This window comes from Lathamus discolor, chromosome 2, assembly GCF_037157495.1.
Source record: "Lathamus discolor isolate bLatDis1 chromosome 2, bLatDis1.hap1, whole genome shotgun sequence".
Lineage (NCBI taxonomy): Eukaryota > Metazoa > Chordata > Aves > Psittaciformes > Psittacidae > Lathamus > Lathamus discolor.
In genome coordinates this window covers 157,904,281-157,924,222 of record NC_088885.1, presented here as the reverse complement: position 1 = coordinate 157,924,222, position 19,942 = coordinate 157,904,281, and the positions used below count along the sequence as shown (strand labels likewise).

Here is a 19,942-nt window from a genome sequence, read left to right as displayed (position 1 = left end):
CAGCATAGGAGGCACAACAGGGATGCTGCAGATGGGATAATGACCAAGCGGCATCTCTTTGGTAAAACATGCCAGACACTACAAAAGGTTGGGGTTTGGTTTGGTTTTCCTCAAAGATAACAAGTACTAGGGTTTTGTTTTGCTTTGGTTTGGAGTGGTTCCCTGTATAGAAATAACACACATAGAATCACAGACTGGTTTGGGTTGGAAAGGACCTTAACATTATCCAGTTCCAATCATAGAATCGTAGAATAGTTAGGATTGGAAAGGACCTCAAGATCATCCAGTTCCAACCCCCCTGCCATGGACAGGGACACCTCACACTAAACCATCCCACACAAGGCTCCATCCAACCTGGCCTTGAACACTGCCAGGGATGGGGCATTCACAACCTCCCTGGGCAACCCATTCCAGTGCCTCACTGCCCTAACAGGAAAGAATTTCCTCCTTAGATCCAATCCAAACTTCCCCTGTTTCAGTTTGAACCCATCACCCCTTGTCCTGTCACTACAGTCGCTGATGAAGAGTCCCTCCCCAGCATCCCTATAGGCCCCCTTCAGGTCCTGGAAGCTGCTCTGAGGTCTCCACGCAGCCTTCTCTTCTCCAGGCTGAACAACCCCAGCTTCCTCAGCCTGTCTTCATACGGGAGGTGCTCCAGCCCCTGATCATCCTCGTGGCCTCCTCTGGACTTGTTCCAACAGTTCCATGTCCTTTTTATGTTGAGGACACCAGAACTGCACACAATGCTCCAGGTGAGGTCTCACAAGAGCAGAGTAGAGGGGCAGGATCACCTCCTTCCACCTACTGGTCACGCTTCTTTCGATGCAGCCCAGGATACGGTTGGCTTTCTGGGCTGCAAGCGCGCAATCCCCTGCTGTGAGCATTATATTACATCTATCAATCTCCTTCACTTGATGTTGTACCTCTTCCGGTTGCTTGTTGCAGAGTCGATGGTGGGGCAGAATGAGACCTCGCGTGTGGAACTCAGTATCTCATGAAGTCAGCAGTTAATTTAAATGCTAATATGTAGTCCTTTACAAAATAGGATGGATGGTTTGTGAATACACACAGGAGCACAGACCACTGATACTTCTGATCTCATTTTTCACACAAACCTAAAGCAAACAGTGTTAGGAATAAGTGTGACTCTTCCCTTGAAGACCTGAACTGACATTGATGAAGTATGCTGGTATCTGGCTATATGTGAAAGAGAAATTATTGGCATCATGTGCTTGTTCTGTGTCCCTTTGAGGAGGGCATGTTTCCCCTCTCTGATATATTTAATGCTTTTCTCATGGCTGGAATACAGGAAAGTCATTAGGATATCAATAGGGTGGGGGTATATTAGAGCATGGCCAAATCTTCACCCCACTAAGCATGAGGGTGGAAGCAAGGGGAGGTTTACTTATTTGCTATCTTGGCAAATACCTCAGCAATGTTTATTCCATGGGTAAATGGGCTGCTGGGATTTATGATTAGGTTGTTCCTGTCTTGATAAGAATGCCGGGGTTTTACAACCCAACTTGCTCCCAGTTTAAGTGGTCTTGTTAAAGTAAAAAATGGGAAACGGAAATTTCTAGTTTATCTGCAAAATCATATATCCGGTCATTTCCAGAGTTGGAATTTCAGCTTTCTGTAAGAAATCTCAGTACTTTGCAGTGGCATTATTCACTCTCTGAATAAGGTTAAATGACTCAAATAGCCACCCATTTTAACCCGGTACTTTCTCTTCTGAACTAACTTTCCCTAGTGAGAGCTAATCCTACAAGTCTTTAGGGTCCCAAACTCTTTCATTTCTCTGGTTCGTTCATCTGCATGACTTGTTTGTTGGCACATCTCTGCCTTATTTTGGTTGTCTTTAGCTACTGCTGTTTCTTTTTTGCCATCTCTGATTTTCCTGTTGACTAGTTTAATTCTCTTTGTTCCAGCATGGATGGCACTAAATCCTGTCTATTATTGTGAACAATGGATTTTTCCATATATAAATAAAAGAGGATTTAGGTGACACAATTTAAGTGTCTCCCTTTTGCTGCAGAATGCAGTGAGTAAGTTGCTGCCAGACAGGAAAAGATGGGGTTTCTTGGTTCAAAACCAACAAAACTTGGGTTTCTTGGGTGGTGATTAAACCCCAGCCTAGTTAGCTGGCAGGGAGACAGCATTTTGGGAATACGACTGGCTATTGTATTCCTGGTTCCTGTGGAGTCAAAGAGACTGATGAACAGCTGTATTTCACTGTGAATTCCACAGAGTGTGTGCATATGTGGGCAGCCAAAGGCAATGTGATTTTGCTGACAAACTCTGATGGCTGGCAAGTTCAGAGGTACCTCATGATAGAGGTAACCTGGCAAGAAGGAACAGGAACATAGCTCCTGCATATATTCCTTTCTAGAAGGCCTTTATTTCTGGCTGGTTTTCTTCTATTTTTCATTGTGTTTTGCTTATATATATCAGGGACTTTGAAACTTCACGTTGCCAGGTTAAATTATTCAACAGATTCCTTGCTTCGGGTCAGATTGCTTTGTGCTGTGTGCTTTACAACTCACCCCTGTTTGTTTTGCCTTAAATACAGGAGTCGCATTTTTCCCTTCCCAAGAACTCAGAGGCTGGCTTTAACTAATGCACATTTGCTAAACGATGATTTTAAAGTGTTGTTACAATGCTATGAAAAGGATCTATACTCTGCAGCACCAGATGGCTGTTCTGCCCCAAGTACCTGAATATAAATGGCAAATCTGGAACAGCACTGTTCATATACAGCATTGAATATCTTTTCTCATTCTTCCCCTTCGTATCATGGTACCTGGCATAAGCAGAAAGACAGCCCAAATCGTTGTGGTTAAATTAGCTAAGGTGGACCCTATGAGAAGTCAATACATCATCTGGTTGATCTTAGACCATATTGCCCACTTGTTTTATTACAATGGGAATACAGGGGTGTGGTGTTGTGCTTGTATAATTCTGTAGATTGCAGTAAACTCTATCTAATCAAATGTACATGCAAAAACATGTCCATGAGTGCTGTGTTCACTTAAAGGGCTGTAAAATCATACAACAGTTAGGATTGGAAAGGACCTTAAGATCATCCAGTTCCAACCCCCTGCCATGGGCAGGGGCACCTCACACTAGACCATCTCACCCAAGGCTCTGTCCAACCTGGCCTCGAACACTCACTGCTGGAGATGGAGCATTCACCACTTCTTTGGGCAACCCATTCCAGTGCCTCACCCCCCTGAATGAACCAGACAGACTGAAAGGGCAATTTAGCCAAGAGAGATAAATGAACATTCTGGGTCTTATATAGTATTATTATTTGTTTGTTTAATTCTTCCTTAATCGTCTTTCACTAAGGAGCTCTATGAGAGCAGAACAACACATTGCAGTTAATTCTCAGTTCTTCCAGTTTTTACTAAACTTTGCAATTTTGTTCATTCACAGCTTTTTACGAAAGAAAACCCCCCAAAAAAACCCAAAACCCTCCCACACTGAAAAAAATCACAGCTAATTTTTTTCTTATTTCCTGGCAGTGATTTACTACCACAGAGCTCAAGCGCATTCTCAAGTTATTTAAACTTCATTGCTTTTACAAAATATTCTGCAGTATTTACAAGTTAGGAATAATACCATACATAATTAAAGCTTCATTATGCTTGACAAGTGAATGAAAGAAGTGAATTTTGTGATGTATTACCCAGGCTTTGGTTAGGGGGTTTGTTCTTTGGTTTATTATGATTTCTTGCAGGTTTTTGAACATTTTCTTTCTCCTCCTTCTTCAGTTATTCAGCAATTTCGTGTATTCTAGAATTCTCAATGGGGCTCCCAGGCTTCATTGCAAGTTAATGTGATTCTCTTGCATTAGATGATTAAATGTTGTGCCACTTATATTCTCATAACAAACTTCAGGAGAAGAGAGCGGATTCATTTTGCACCATTTTCCAAATTTGCCAGTAGGGAGGCTGAATTCATAGAATAGAATCCTAGTATGGTTAGGGTTGGAAAGGACCTTAAGATCATTCAGTTCCAACCCCCTGCCATGGGCAGGGAAACCTCACACTAGACCATGTTGCCCAAGGCTCTGTCCAACCTGGCTTTGACCATTGCCAGGGATGGAGCTTTCACAACTTCTTTGGGTACCCTGTGCCAGCACCTCATCACCCTCACAGTAAAGAACTTCTTCCCTATATCCAATCTGAGCTTCCCCTGTTTCAGTTTGGGTGCATCACCCCTTGTCCTGTCACTACAGTCCCTGATGAAGAGTCCCTCTCCAGCATCCTTGTAGCCCCCTTTAGATACTGGAAGCTGCTCTGAGGTCTCCACAGAAGTGAGGTGGAAGCAATCACACCTTTTGCTGCAATGGACTAGAGTTGCACCAGGACCCAAGCAGATAAATGAATTCCTGTGCAATTAGCCGTAGGAGAAGGCAATTCTTAGGCTATGTTTTCAATGGTTTAAAAAGTATCCAGTGCTGGGTTCCCCAGTACAAGGGATACATGGAATGGGCTGCCCAGAGGAGTGGTAAGTGCTCCAACCCTGGCAGTGTTCAAGGCCAGGCTGGACAGAGCCTTGGGTGACATGGTCTGGTGTGACTATTCTATGATCCTGTGGTGATTCTGTGAAATAGTTGCTTTTCAGAATTGTGAAGGACTAAGAGAGAAAAGGAATAAAAACAATAAGAGCAAACCCTTCTCTTTCTGAAAAGGTTATTGTTGATGCAGGCCATTGATCCCAGAATGGGGATTCTTAAGCAGAAAAAGGCAGTCTTTCAGCATAGCATCTGATAAAATGATAAAATGATAAAATGCTATTTGTAAACTGATGTAGATATGATCAAAACCTGACTGAATATGAAATCTCCTTATTGGTAAGGCAATAAGGAAAGGCCTGTTTTGATGAAGGGATTAATTTATACATTTTCAAGTGTAAAACAGAAGTAACTAGATTCAGCACTTGAATTTTCAGTTAAAACACAACAAATTGCCAGTGAATTTGTTTGCTTCATTTCTGAACACTTACCATATACAAGAGCAAATATGAGCATATGCTGCTTTCATATGACACTGCCACTTATGAAAAGAATTAATCTAGCAGTAATAAACATCATAATGTAGATACTGCTAAATGCACTAGCAGTAAGGCAACAACACAGAAGAAAAGACAAGCAGAATGCATTTTGTTAAGCTGCATAAATCACAGAATCACTGAAGTTGGCAAAAAGCTCTGGAAAAACTCTAGTCCAAAACCCTTGCTCAAAACAGTCAATGAAAACAAGTTGCTTAGGGCCATGTCCACTGGGTTTTGTAGATCTGCAAGGATGGAGGTTCCACAGACTTGTCTGGTGAACAGTATGTCCATACTATCATAGAATCATAGAATAGTTAGGGTTGGAAAGGACCTAAAGATCATCCAGTTCCAACCCCCTGCCATGGGCAGGGACACCTCACACTAAACCATCCCACCCAAGGCTTCATCCAACCTGGCCTTGAACACCGCCAGGGATGGAGCACTCACAACCTCCCTGGGCAACTGATTCCAGTGCCTCACCACCCTAACAGGAAAGAATTTCCTCCTTATCTCCAATCTAAACTTCCCCTGTTTAAGTTTTAACCCATTACCCCTTGTCCTGTCACTACAGTCCCTGACGAAGAGTCCCTTCCCAGCATCCCTATAGGCCCCCTTCAGATACTGCAAGGCTGCTATTAGGTCTCCATGCAGCCTTCTCTTCTCCAGGCTAAATCATAGCATGATTTGTGTTGGAAGGGACCTTAAAGCTCATTCAGTTCCAACTCTCTGCCATGGGCAGGGACATCTACTAGACCTGGTTGCTCAAAGCCCCATCCTGCCTGGACCTCAGCACTTAGTCTGATCGTTCTACTTGTTTCTTATAGGAAGCTTGAGTCAACTGGGTGACTTAGATCCAGCAAGGTATCTTAGAGGTCTTTTCCAACCTACCCGATTCAATGATTCTGTGGGTTTGGGTTTTTGCTTTGCAAAGCTTGACTGTGGAACATGCCTTTGATGCTTGGACATTACCCATTCATCATTAACGTCAGATCTTCTGTCTTTTCAGAGTGACATGTTGGATGTGAACCAGATCATTAAGGACCTGGCCTCCATGGTGCATGAACAAGGAGACACAATAGGTAGGTATCGCATTTAACCTATCAGCTTTATTACCCTTCTGTCCCATTCCAATGTGATGTTGTGTGGTCCTTCATCAGCAGTGTTTGTTGATGCTGTGGTTGTACAGTCAGTCATGTTTTGATTTGATGAGCTGCCCTGTGCAATGGGGTTCTCATCTTAAGGATAGTTAGCTGGTATATTTAGCTTAAAATAGAATTCACAGGGAGATTAATCCGTTCCCTTTTGACTGTAAAAAGGAAGCTGGAGAAGATATAGCATTAACTGGAAATAGATCCAATTCTTCCTTTCTATCTGGAACTGTAATTAAAAAGCAATCGTAGTAGCAGTTATTGTCATGAGTCTTGATGATGGGGGAGAAAATTGAGCAGCTTGATTCTCCTAAATGGAATTTGCTTTCCACATTGCAGGGTGTGTCTGATTAAACTTACAGTAGCCTAACATCATGATGTGCTCACATGCATAGTCTGAGGTTTCTGCCCGTTAGTTGACCTCTTGCTCTCAACCTATCAGTAGCTAGGAATATGGTGAAGAAAGCTTGGGAAAAGAGATGAGAGTAAGCCCTAGTATTATCTTTAAGAGCAGCCCATCACTTGTGTGAATAGAGAGGTAAGACTTAGTAGATCACCTCCTTTTAAATTCCCTCTGACCCTTGTCTTTGTCACTGCTGTCTCCTGATGTGGCTTAGAAGACTTGTATGTCTTCTATTTTGTTTAGAAGACTTCTATATCTTCTATTTTGTATATGTACGATAACACTGTGCAGTGCTTCCGGAGCAGCTGTCTGCTTCCAAATAGCTCTAGTTCTAAAGCCACGTCGAGGGATGTAAACTCCAGAGAAGCAAGATTCATGGAGATGTTTCTAACATGCAGGCTTCAGCTACAGTTCTCACTGGAGTTCCTGGGAGCTGATCCTAAGACAGCCGTATGTAGATCATAAAGGAAGAAACTCTTCTCTTCTGTGCCTTAATCACTCTGGTGTTCTTTGCCAAGCTCCTACCTTTTCAAGTTTCCATTAGCCTAAGATAACTGCTTTCACACTGAAATGAGCTATCTGCTTCCACTGAGAATCACCACTCAGGTTCCCAGGTGCAGAAAGAAATCAAGGTTTTATCTAAACCCAGCTTTTTTGGGTGTTTGTTCGTTTGCTTTAATTTATGCATGTTCAGAAGCTCATTTTTGTACATGGATAACTTTGCAGCCTGATTCATCTCCTAAAAGCACATCAGATGCTCATGCCTCGAGGGACATGACAACATACATCAGCTAGCTTCAAGATCCTCCTAACTCCTTTTCTTGAGGCACTATTTATTATTTGGAGATGTTGCCCATGCATAGAAGTGACCCCAGTATTAGCTTGCCTATGAGAAGCAGTTAGACTAAGCAGCGTGTTTCGTCTTTCAGCCAGCATAAGTTTTCTGTTGGTTTTATATCCGACACGTTCTTCCTTCTTCCTGTTCCACTGCATCAGATTATTAGTTTCTTTATGAGTATCTTTTCCGCCTGGCAGCAAGTCAAGGTGTGTTCCCAACCAGTTGCTGGGAGGGCCCACAGTTTGTCTGTTGACATTCATATTACACAGAAGTAAGTGAGATTAAGAATCAGGAGGCAGAGGGAGCTGAAACCCCTACAGTGGAAATTCAAAAGCAATGATGACAAGGAACAGTTCTCTTGGCACTTGTTTTAGGCTTTTAATGTTGTCCAGGGAAAATACATAACCAGGAATATGAGATGCACCACGTAGCAGAATGCCCCCAGGGCTGTAAGAGGAAACCACGCTCTGGTTCACCTGAGCCTGGGAGGATCAATAGGAAGAGCTTGTCTGGTCTATGCATGGCACAGGCAGAGTAACCCGTACTGCTTACAGAAACCTAAAAGCAGTTTTGCTAGCATGTGGGCTAGTTCCTTAATGAACACAGCATAACAATCCTGAGGGTAGAGAGCAATTTCTGTCATGTAAGGAGGAAATAGATAAGGCAAAATGCAGATTTGGGGGCATATCTCTGCTATCTTTTGTCTTCTGCAGATAAACTCCATGCATGTGTTCGTAGTCATGACATCTCTTTGATACGAGTATTTAACTAAGCATTGCTATATCAGGGAGTCCAAGCCTTCAAAACCAAAACAAGCTAGTGGCCTAGGTTACCTTTGAATCAACAGAAACAGTCTTTTCAATGCAATCTTACAGGAGCTATTGGCAAAAACGTTCCTGTGCAGCTTCATCTCATTGGGTTCTGGTAAGGAGAAAGGCTGTGAGGACAAGGATGCTAGTCAGACAAATCAATAGCTGGCTGTGGAATTGGTGCTAGTGACACAGTTTTGGTTTTATAACCATAGGACCCTGTTTTAGATCAGCATCTGCTTGGGAAAGGTGGGATCTACCTCACTAGGCAGAGCAAAACTGTTTTCACCAGGTAGGATGCTGGAGCTCATGAGGGTGGCTTTAAATTGGGAATGATGAAGGAAGGAGCAGATGACCAGTAGTCAGGTCAGACAGAATTGCTAGGCTTGGGGTGCCAGAATGGTTCACTAAGTCATCAAGCAAGCTCACTGCCCTTAGTGACATGGTTTATTTGTAGCCTTGGCAGTGCTGGGGAATGGTTGGGCTGGATGATCTTAAAGGTCTTTTCCAACCAAGTTGACTCAGTGATTCTATGGTCCTATTTTCTTTCCTGTGAAGTTAGATCACCTTTGGTGCCTGTTTTAGCATCACTGCCTTTCTGACCCGAAGGCTGGTTTAATACAGTGATGCTGTCAAGGAAGCCAATCGGCGTCTTTCCACACGTGTCCTTCTCTGGTCTGACTGCCTGAATGGCACAGTCAAGAGTCTGTTGCCAGATGCGCTAATGCAAACCGAGCTGGAAAATCATTCAACTGGATCCTTAACTAAACTCTGAGTTATGTGTCTCGGTTGGGACATCTAAGGAAAAATAGCGCGTCTTGAGAATAGTCCCCAAATACCTGAATGTAACAGCTTTAATATCTACGTTCCGTTGAATGTGGTCTGCAGAGTCTCCGATTTGGTTACGTTTTCTAAGTGATCTCAGAGGAGGCTATTATGTGAATGGGTACATTTATGTTCTTAGTGGTTCCTGAGGAATTGGGAAATCTTCCCATGGCTTTTTTGTTTTCAGCTGCTTTCTGAGACAGAGAGTTACATGTCAGTACAGGGCACAGTCCATGCAGGAAGGGTATTACAAGGGGTGATGGGTTTAAACTAAAACAGGGGAAGCTCAGGTTAAATATAAGGAAGAAGTTCTTTATTGTGAGGGTTGTGAGGCACTGGAACAGGTTACCCAAAGAAGTGGCAAATGTTTCATCCCTGGCAGTGTTCAAGGCCAGGTTGGACAGAGCCTTGGGTGACATGGTCTAGTGTGAGGTTTCTCTGCTTATGGGAGGAGGTCGGAGCTGGATGATCTTGAGGTCCTTTCCAACCCTAACCTGTCTATGATTCTGTTATTCTGTGATCACTGAATCAGTGATAATGTATTCCACTTCCCATTTGCTTCCCAAGAAACCCCCAATTTCTTTATCTGAGATATATGCCCTGTCATCAGTTGTTCTGTTGTCTAAGTGTAATTAAGTTTTATTGTCAACCACCCCAGCCACTGAAATTGCATGATATTATTATCCTTAACTGCTTTGTAGGCAACAGTTTTAAGGTCATGGTGTTTTGTATAGAATCATAGAATGATTTAGGTTGGGAAGGACCTTAAGATCACTAACAGTCCCAACCCCCCTGCCATGGACAGGGACACCTCACACTAAGCCATGTCACCCAAAGCTCTGTCCAACCTGACCTTGAACACTGCCAGGGATGGAGCATTCACAACTTCCCCGGGCAACCCATTCCAGTGCCTCAGCACCCTTACAGCAAAGAATTTCTTCCTTATATCCAATCTAAACTTCCGCTGTTTGTTTTAACCCATTGCCCCTTATCCTGTATACCACTGGCCTTGCTCTAGCAGCAGTGGTGACCTCCACTATGACTTTTCACACACCTTTGTATTTATACATCACTGAAGAGTCTGTAAGATGCTCAGTTCCATGTATAGGCACAAGTTGATGACCACAACTGAATTGTTGGAGTCATATGTGGGCTACCAGGATCTCTGACCAATTAATTTTACTGCAGATAATAGGCAACACAAGAAATTAATGAGCTTTTCCTATTTCTGTACTCTGTGAGTGTGGTGGTTTGTGTCTTCCCTTATTGTACGCAGACTTTTACATTTAGCTCTAGTGCTGACAGGTAAGACGGCGCACGCTGGTTTATAAGAAGAATAATGTGCAACTCTACACTTGCAAATCTACTAACGCCTGAAGATTTGTCTGCTGTTCTGTGTTTGACCCTCATAATGTGATTGGGCTGGTACACTTGCAGTTAATGAGCCAGCTAATTCTGTACGAGAAACAAGGCTCTTCCTTTTTATGAGGTTTATTGCCACCAGTAGGGTTCTTCTCACACCCATTTATCCTGAGTCATTTTGAGGAAGCTGGAGCTGCTGTGTGCTCAATTTCTAGTAATGCTGCAATTGAGCAGTAAATGTCATAAAGGCAGAAGCTGCCCAGGTGGCTGGTTTATTTCTGTGGGGAGGTGCTATACTCTGCCACAGACAGACTGTTTTTGGGAGGCCAGAGCTTGAGTGGGTTAAATAAATCAAAGCATTCCTGTAACGCAAAAGGTGTCAAGCAAGTTGTAAATATCAGTGCCTTTAATTTGTAGGTAAAATATATGATCTTTACAAGAGAGCAAGCAGGGATAAATATGGATATTCCTATGGAACAGCACTCCCATCATCCTCATTTATCCCTGCAAGTACTCTGATGCTTCTTACATCAGATGACTCAGTAGCTTATGCACTCAGCTGCGTAACGGAAGGTGTTGTGTTAATTGAAGACAAAAGTGGACCTCTGGAAAATGCTGCATGCAAATGAAATTAAGGCGTTTATGCAAGATGTGTTAATTCATGAGCTGGATTTGGAAAGGCAAATATGATTATTTTGGGTCTTTTGTCCTTTTTTTGTCATTTTAAAGAAATGGTTTTATTGCAGTTGGAAATAAGATTTTTCTTTCACATGGATGTCTTCTAGAGTTAGAAAAAGAAATAAAGAATTGAATTTACATCACAAGGGAAAAATAGCGTGGGGAATTTCCCAATCAAAGCTAGATTGAGTGTTCTGCTTTTTAAATAGCTTTCAGAGATTGTTTGGGGGAAAAAAAAAAGAAAATCTGACATACCCATAAATTCCTGCACTTAAAAAAGTCATAGAATCATAGAACCATAGAATAGTTAGGGTTGGAAAGGACCTCCAGATCATCCAGTTCCAACCCCCCTGCCATGGGCAGGGACACCTCACACGAAACCATGACAGCCAAGGCTTCATCCAACCTGACCTTGAACACCGCCAGGGATGGAGCATTCACAACCTCCCTGGGCAACAAATTCCAGTGCCTCACCACCCTAACAGGAAAGAATTTCCTCCTTAGATCCAATCTAAACTTCCCCTGTTTAAGTTTTAACCCATTACCCCTTGTCCTGTCACTACAGTCCCTGATGAAGAGTCCCTCCCCAGCATCCCTATAGGTCCCCTTCAGGTACTGGAAGGCTGCTATGAGGTCTCCACGCAGCCTTCTCTTCTCCAGGCTGAACAGCTCCAACTTCCTCAGCCTGTCTTCATACGGGAGGTGCTCCAGTCCGCTGATCATCCTCGTGGCCTCCTCTGGACTTGTTGCAACAGTTCCATGTCCTTTTTATGTTGAGGACACCAGAACTGCACACAATGCTCCAGGTGAGGTCTCACAAGAGCAGAGTAGAGGGGCAGGATCACCTCCTTCACCCTGCTGGTCACGCTCCTTTTGATGCAGCCCAGGATACGGTTGGCTTTCTGGGCTGCGAGCGCACACTGAAGCCGGCTCATGTTCATTTTCTCATCGACCAGCACCCCAAGTCCTTCTCCGCAGTGCTGCTCTGAATCTCTTCTCTGCCCAGTCAGATTGAAATAGCATTTTTCATCAGAAAAAGAAGAAAATTCAAATCCAAAAGTGAATCAGGTCCATTGCCAGGATGTAATATTCTCCAGTGTTAATTTTTTGTGGGATTTAAACTAGAACCTTGGATTACCCAAAGCCATATGGGAAATGTGGGTTAGATAGAACTGAGATGGAGAGCTGAAAGCGTACACCAAGCAATGAGGGCAGAGGTCATACCCTCAGGAAACTCTTTGTATGTTGATTCTTCTCCTGGGGTGAATATCAGTGATTCGAGACCACTTGTCTCTGTAAGAAAGCATGGTAAATGGCTTTGCATCTGCTAAAGTGCTCATATTCCCATTTAGCACAAAGCAAATGATAAGAGATACCATATTCTCTGTGCTTTGTTCCAATAACATACATAGGACAGCATTTGCATTTTAAATCCCTAGAAGCTATATCCTGGCAGGCATGGCAAACCTCTGGCAGGGCCATGCCATTTTCCAGTGCACACATATGTGGCAGTTAATTGACATTTCCAAGATGCAGCTCAAGGACTGCGTAAATCATTCAGGAGCAGAAGTGTTGTAAATTTATACTGGTGTTCAGCTTTTATTCATAGGGACTAGGGCTTTAGGCTCTTGGCCAAAGAAAACCAGCAGAAAACGCTGGTTATGACATTTTAGGGTAGTCTGAATGGTCTTTCCAGGTTGAAAGGATGTCGGAGAGGGACTCTTCATTAGGGACTGTAGCAATAGGACAAGGGGTGATGGGCTCAAACTGAAACAGGGGAGGTTCAGGTTAGATCTAAGGAATAATTTCTTTATGGTGAGGCTGCACAGGGTGCCCAAAGAAGTGGTGAATGCTCCATCCCTGGCAGTGTTCAAGGCCAGGTTGGACAGAGCCTTGGGTGACATGGTCTAGTGTGAGGTGTCCCTGCCCGTGGCAGGGGGTTGGAACTGGATGATCTTAAGGCCCTTTCCAACCCAAACCATTCTGTGATTTCATTAAAATTGTTCAGTGCTTCAGTCCTTGCCTCTGAGAGCCATGCTATGTTACCGTGTGGAAGAATTAGAGCTCTTCTAAAGTTAAATAGAAAGCTAGGTTCTATCTGCCATTTGTTGGTAGTAGTAACCACAGCTGATGATGACGCCTGGAACTGACAATTGTATTTCATTGAACCAGTCTTAAGTATAGCATATGGGTGAGATTAGTTTATAAATCATAGAATGGTTTGGGTCGGAAAGGACCTTATAAACATCCGGTTACAAACCCCTGCCATGGGCAGGGACACCTCACACTGGACCATGTCACCCAAGGCTCTGTCCAGCCTGGCCTTGAACACTGCCAGGGATGGGGCATTCACCAGTTCTTTCTTTCACCAAACTGTGCAGAGTTTCTCACTTTATTCTTACATTGAAGTTTCCACATGACTAACCTAAGCCATTCTAAACTTCACTCAGGAAGAACTGCCGTAGTTTTCCTTCTCTTTAATATCCACTGTTTTGCCTGAGGGTCCTTAGCTCATGGAATAGCACTCTACAAGTATACAGCAATTAGAATGGGCAAAATTCATTTTCATGCTGAATGCAATTTCACTCAATATTTGGCTTTTAATTAGTAAATAAACCTTTGTACACTTCCAAAATGCCCTTTTTTATTATTATCATTGTGCTTCTTGGTATATTATTTTTTTTTTAGCCAGAAGTTGTAGTGATAAAAGAGGGTTAAGCTTATAAAAGTGCTAAAAATAAAAGCATCCGATGAAACCTGAGGGGGCCCATTTTGGTTCTTGCCAAATGGAAGCAGTTTAAAATTCTCATTCACAAGCTCAGTTTTCTGTCTTTCAAGCAGTTTTACTGAAAATGCTGCCTCATGCAGCCAGTCCATTGCTGTGGCTATAAAGACTTGGGTCCTAGAATCACAGAATAGTTTGGGTTGGAAAGGACCTTAGGATCATCCAGTTCCAACCCCCTGCCATAGGCAGGGACACCTCACACTAAACCGTGTCACCCAAAGCTGATTCTTTGGTATGTGAGGACAAAAAACCCACTCCAGCCACTGTCATTGGAGTAATTTAACGTAAGAGTCCTTTTGCTCATTAGAAGGGCTTGACCTCAGAAGGCAGGTAAATAGATAGGGTTAAAGATGCCTCTTGGGTTCATCATGATTTCTGTCTCTGTATGACAAATGTGTCATAAAATCATAGAATCATGGAATAGTTTGGGTTGGAAAGGACCTTAAGATCATCCAATTCCAACCCCCCTGCCATAGGCAAGGACACCTCACACTAAACGATGTCACCCAAGGCTCTGTCCAACCTGGCTTTGAACACTGCCAGGGATGGGGCATTCACAACTTCCTTGGGCAACCCATTCCAGTGCCTCAGTACCCTCCCAGTAAAGAACTTCTTCCTTGTATCTAACCGGAATTTCCCCTGTTTCAGTTTGAACCCATCACCCCTTGTCCTATTGCTCCAGCCTCTGATGAAGAGTCCCTCTCCAGCATCCTTGTAGTCCCCTTCAGACACTGGAAGCTGCTCTGAGGTCTCCACACAGCCTTCTCTTCTCCAGGCTCAGCAGCCCCAACTGAAAGGATGTCTTTTAGCTGGGAGATTAGAATTATCTGAATTCCTGGGTGCATTTATTTGCCACCACCATCTGCTTCAGTGCTGCTCTGTCACTCAGTTTAATACAATGGCAATCACGTCGCCTTAAGGTTTCTCTTTGTTTTCAAACTGCACCATAAATTTGGCATCAGAGGCTGAGAACAGAAAATTATTGTGGGGTTCAGGCTCTTTGGAAAATCCCAGCCCCAGGGCTGGGTTATCTCACCTGTTTGGGAACAGAATCATTGTCCATTCATACTAAAGACAAAGGAAAAGGTAGACCCCTCCAGCAGGCTTTCTTCAGTCTACTGAAGAAACCCCCTCTGCATTGGCAAGTAAGATGCCTTGGCAAGGAGCCTGAAAGTGTGCAAGGTAACGCTGTAAACCATCGCTGTCATTCAGCAATGATGCACTGAAATAGCTGTAAGTGACACATTCATCACTGACTTATTAACATTGTTGAGTTATCACTTATTTCCTTGTGATTTGACCCAAATTCTCTTTCCTTCTGTTGCTTTTTTTTCTGTTAATCAGCAGGAATATCTGGTTAAATTGTGTTACATATTTATGTCTCATTTTTATAGAGGTTTAGAGCTGTTTTGGGGTGGGTTTGTTCTAGTTTCCCCCCTGTGTCTCAGGATTACAAGTTGCTTCAAAAAGAACATTTAGATGGGAGTTTTGCTTATTCCAAAGCTGGTATTCTCCTGTTAGGAGAATAAGTGAGCAGAAGCAGTGCCACCAGGGTCCAGCCTCCTCCTGTACCATCGCATCAACTCCTATATAACATGTAGCACACGCGTCCATCCTACTTGTGAAAGCCTGTGGTGGTAAATAGGTGGATGATGTTTGCAAAACACACTGCAGAACATGTGATTTGCCCATTCCATGCGGCGCTAAGGGGGCATTCACAGCGTTTAATCTCCTTAGGCCCCCCTGCAGGCAGTGAAAAGCACTTGGTTCCTATGGAGGGCTATTTAAAGATGTTAAATTAAGCTCCTTCTGTGATTTCTCCCTGCCCCAAGAGGAGCACAGACAGATTACTCTTGTTTAGTAAGATATCTTTCACAAATCTCTCCTCTGTAGCTCTCCTATGCATAAATGATTGATTTTCTGAGGACTGTCAGCCTTTACAAGGCAATGAGTAGTGAAGGGTGTCTACACTAAGATCCTTGGAAGCATCAGATAGATCAGCAAGTTCTATTACTTTGATTAGGTTCAGGCTGAACGGGGCTTGGAGCAACCTGGTCTAGTGGAAGGTGTCCCTGCCCATGGCAAGGGGTTGGAGCTGGATGAGCTTTCAGGTCCTTTTCAACCCAAAACATTCTATGATTCTGGCAGTTTCCCAAATCCCCCCATCCCTTCCAAATCCCATCACAAAGTAACTTAAAAGCAAAGTGCTTTTCTGCATAAAGTTCTATTTTTTAACCCAAAGCCATGGTCAGCTTTTGTGTTCCTGAAATTAACAGGTTTCCCAGTAGGATATATTCTTAGTTTTAGTTCCATTTCTAAGTTGTTTCTTCTCTTCTCCCCAGCCTAACATGTGTCATAGCTTGGCTGTAGGAAAGTTATGGCCTGTTGAAGTTCTGAGTGATCAGGATCTGAATTTCAGGTCTTGTCTCAGTGGCTAGTTCTTATGGACTTCCACAGGACATAGTTTGGATTTCAGGCAAAACCAATCTGGTTAACTATACATCATGTACTCATGCTTAACTATAGAAGTAAATGCTTGTCAACAACCAGGCAACTAAGAATTTGTCACCTTGGTTGAGTGACAAGTTATACTGACTGATGCATCCTGTCAGTGTTAATGGCATACTGACTCTTGATTTCTCTGCCTTGTGCCCTGTTTCCATATGCAGAGAGGCTCATATATACAGTGCTGGAAATTGGACTGGGGTTTGTAGTCACCAATTACAAAGCACTGTATTAAGATGTATTTGCTGGGGAGTGACTCTTCGTCAGGGACTGTAGTGACAGGACAAGGGGTAACGGGTTCAAACTGAAACAGGGGAAGTTTAGATTGGATATAAGGAGGAAATTCTTTCCTGTTAGGGTGGTGAGGCACTGGAATTTGTTGCCCAGGGAGGTTGTGAGTGCTCCATCCCTGGCAGTGTTCAAGGCCAGGTTGGATGAAGCCTTGGGTGACATGGTTTAGTGTGAGGTGTCCCTGCCTATGGCAGGGGGGTTGGAACTACCCCAGGTAGATCTTCTAAGGCTCTGTGGAAGAAAATTGGATATTTCTTCATAGGCAGAGACTGAGTTCCTTAAAAGCCTTTTGATCTCTTCCTGCTGAGTCCTGAATGCAAGGAAAACATGAGGGGAGAGGTGATACCAACCAAGGTCCATGGTGTTAAAGGCTTTAAAAGAATGGTTTGAGAATCATTTGATATAACAAAGAAAATTATGCTGTATCGATCTATGAAAGTGCTGGCCATGTATTTTTTCTTTCTCATGCAGGAGATATCTGAAGGGGGCTGCAAGGATGCTGGGGAGGGACTCTTCATCAGGGACTGTAGTGATAGGACAAGGGGTGTTGACTTAAAACTGAAACAGGGGAAGTTCAGGTTAGATATAAGGAGGAAGTTCTTTACTGTGAGGGTGGTGAGGCACTGGAATGGGTTGCCCAAAGAAATTGTGAATGCTCCATCCCTGGCCGTGTTCAAGACCAGGTTGAACAGAGCCTTGGGCAACATGGTCTAGTGTGAGGTGTCCTTGCCTATGGCAGGGGGGTTGGAACTGGATGATCCTAAGGTCCTTTCCAACCCAAACCATTCTATGATTCTACTACTGCATGCATAGTCTAAAATAAAAGGAATGGAAATCCATGTACCCTAGGAGTAATGTAAGTCTTTTAGCAGGTTTCAGAGGGTGAAGATGAAGTGGTTTCATTCCATGTTTCTTCTGGTTTTTGGGTTTTTTGCTTTTTTGTTATATTTTTGAGTTACCAGAGATGCACAATTATTTTAATGGATTTTCAACGCAGTTTCACTTTAAAATGGCAAAACATGAACACAACCACTTTCCAGAGTTTATCTGTAAACCCTCATTTCTTTACCTGCTACAAAAGTGGCCAGACCAATTAATGTTCTTTCCTTCAAAAACTGAAACAATAAATTAAATCTTCTGTGGCGTGTATTAATCCTACTCCTAATGCCGTCAGCTGAAGAATTTCCATTAATTTTACTAAGGATTAGAGAAAGCACCGACACCTTAGTTTTTCATCCATTTTCAACCTGTGGTTTTGTTCCTCTGACCATTTTCATATGCTTCATGTTGCAATATCTGCTTGACAACACACAGAAGCAGACCAAGCTCATGTACTCTTCCATTGTGGCAAGAAATTATTGGCTGCACAGCTTTTAGGGGACCAGGTGGTGGTAAGATTTCTCCTGGGAACACAAGCCCTTATTGGCGGGTTCTGTGCCATAGATGTCTTGCTTTCTAAGCAAGTCAGAATTAATGGATAAAGTCTGGAGTCAGAATTAATACTTGTCTCATGGAAGTGAGGAGCTGTCAGCTGCAATGTCTACTTGATAATCTTCCAGTCCCCTTTTGATTTCTTCTCAGCTTCCCCTAACATCAGACCTAGCCGGTTGAAGTCTGAGATTCCTCTTCCTTAATATTAGATACAAGCAATGTATCTCAATGTGAAGCATCTGATCAGACCTCGCTTGCAGCTTGGAAGTTCATGCAGGAGATTAGGTTGTGATTCATCTTATCTGATCAGCAGCAGGCACCTAACGTAGGGTGGGATGAATCTCACACTATGGACTTGGTCTTTGTGGAGTATGATAGTGTCTTAGATGACTTGCTTAAGTGCAGGCTCCTGGGGATGGTCAATAATGCACATGTACTTGATTGAGGAGCTAATAATGGGATAATTTCAGATACAATTTGCCATGTCCCTTCTTTTATTTAACTCTAATCTAGCAGATTTTCCCGTCTTGAGCTGCTTTCCTTTGAATTCTCAATAAGTTTTCACATTGGTTTCAGTGGGAATGGATGAGCTGCTAACTTCTGGAGATACATGGATAGATATCAGTCATAAAGCCTCTGACTGATGGATTAGGTGTTCATCAAAATGGGTGGCATTCGTATTTCCCTGTAGTACTACAGCTTGCAAACAAGAACTGTCTCATCTCTTTATGCTACATTGCTGTTGGTATCAAGTCTTTGTTTTAGGTTGCCACCCTGTAATGATCTTCTATTATCTTAATTTGCAGATAGCATTGAAGCCAACATTGAGACTGCATCTTCTAATGTAGAATCAGCGAACGAACAGTTGGCAAAAGCCAGTCAACACCAAGTAAGTGGGCCTAAAAACCCCTGTGGATCCATTCAGTAATAGTATTTAAAATAAAGAGAACACATGGCAGATGTGAGCCACATGGGCTGCACTGGATTTGTGCTACCTGGAAAGATGATAAAGCATACTCTAAATAAGAGCTAAACTTTTTTCTTACATATATGATTAAATCACTGTAGCATCAACAATTTGCTTTAAAGTAGTCATTAAGAGATGTGCATATTAAAGAGTCATTTCCCAGTAGGAAACTCAACTCAAATTAGCTACTGTTGTTCTTGGAAAGATTGTCATAAAAAGTGCATCATTTCAGTGAATATGTGCTTCTTATTGGAGTGTTTCCCTGTAATCAGGCAACAGTGCTTTTCAGAAACAACTCAGCTGTCAAAAGACATGATGTGCTTGGCGAATAATGGCTATGGGAATGGTGTTCAGCACTTTTTAAAGGCAATTTGAGGGTAGGGGCTTGGGGTTGGATTTTTCTTTGTTGGAGCAAGAATAAAACACTCACACGCTCAAAAAACCACCCAAACATTAATCTTTTTGAAGATAGCTTGACCAGAAAGAACTCTTAGATAGTTACAGTTAGTACTTCCTAGGGATGAAAGGGCAGAGGAATGGGAGGAAGCGAACAAAGAAGAAATTGTTCTTGCTTGCATTGGATTGACAGAATAAAAGCTGTTAGTTTCCTTTTTTATTCCTCAATCATAAATCATTTTGTTGAAGCCCAAAGTGATTTTCATGTGTCTGGAGTCTTGTTAGGACAAAATGTAGCTGAGGTCTATGCGAGTACATAGTGCCTCTTTGTTGGTCCTTGGACACAATGAATTGTGAAGGCCTGGGGAAAACCTCCAGACCAAAGGAGTAAGAGCCACAGGCCTTTTTCTCCACTGAAAAGGAGTAATGTGATTTTACATTATCTA

The 19,942-nt window shown here is 42.9% G+C and overlaps 1 protein-coding gene across 10 annotated transcripts in view; it reads left to right on the top strand.

Annotated features, from left to right (window-relative positions):
• The window catches only part of TSNARE1 (t-SNARE domain containing 1), a 523,183-nt gene that overhangs the window by 306,249 nt on the left and 196,992 nt on the right, over positions 1-19,942 (top strand). For all 10 annotated transcript variants that reach the window (XR_010610302.1, XM_065669042.1, XM_065669048.1 and 7 more), the window contains 2 exons: positions 6,065-6,137; positions 18,940-19,022. Coding sequence is in view for 9 of the 10 variants with exons in the window: in XM_065669042.1 (XP_065525114.1) it covers positions 6,065-6,137; positions 18,940-19,022 (156 nt within the window). In the remaining variant the exon portion in view is untranslated. The remainder of the gene's footprint in view (positions 1-6,064; positions 6,138-18,939; positions 19,023-19,942) is intronic.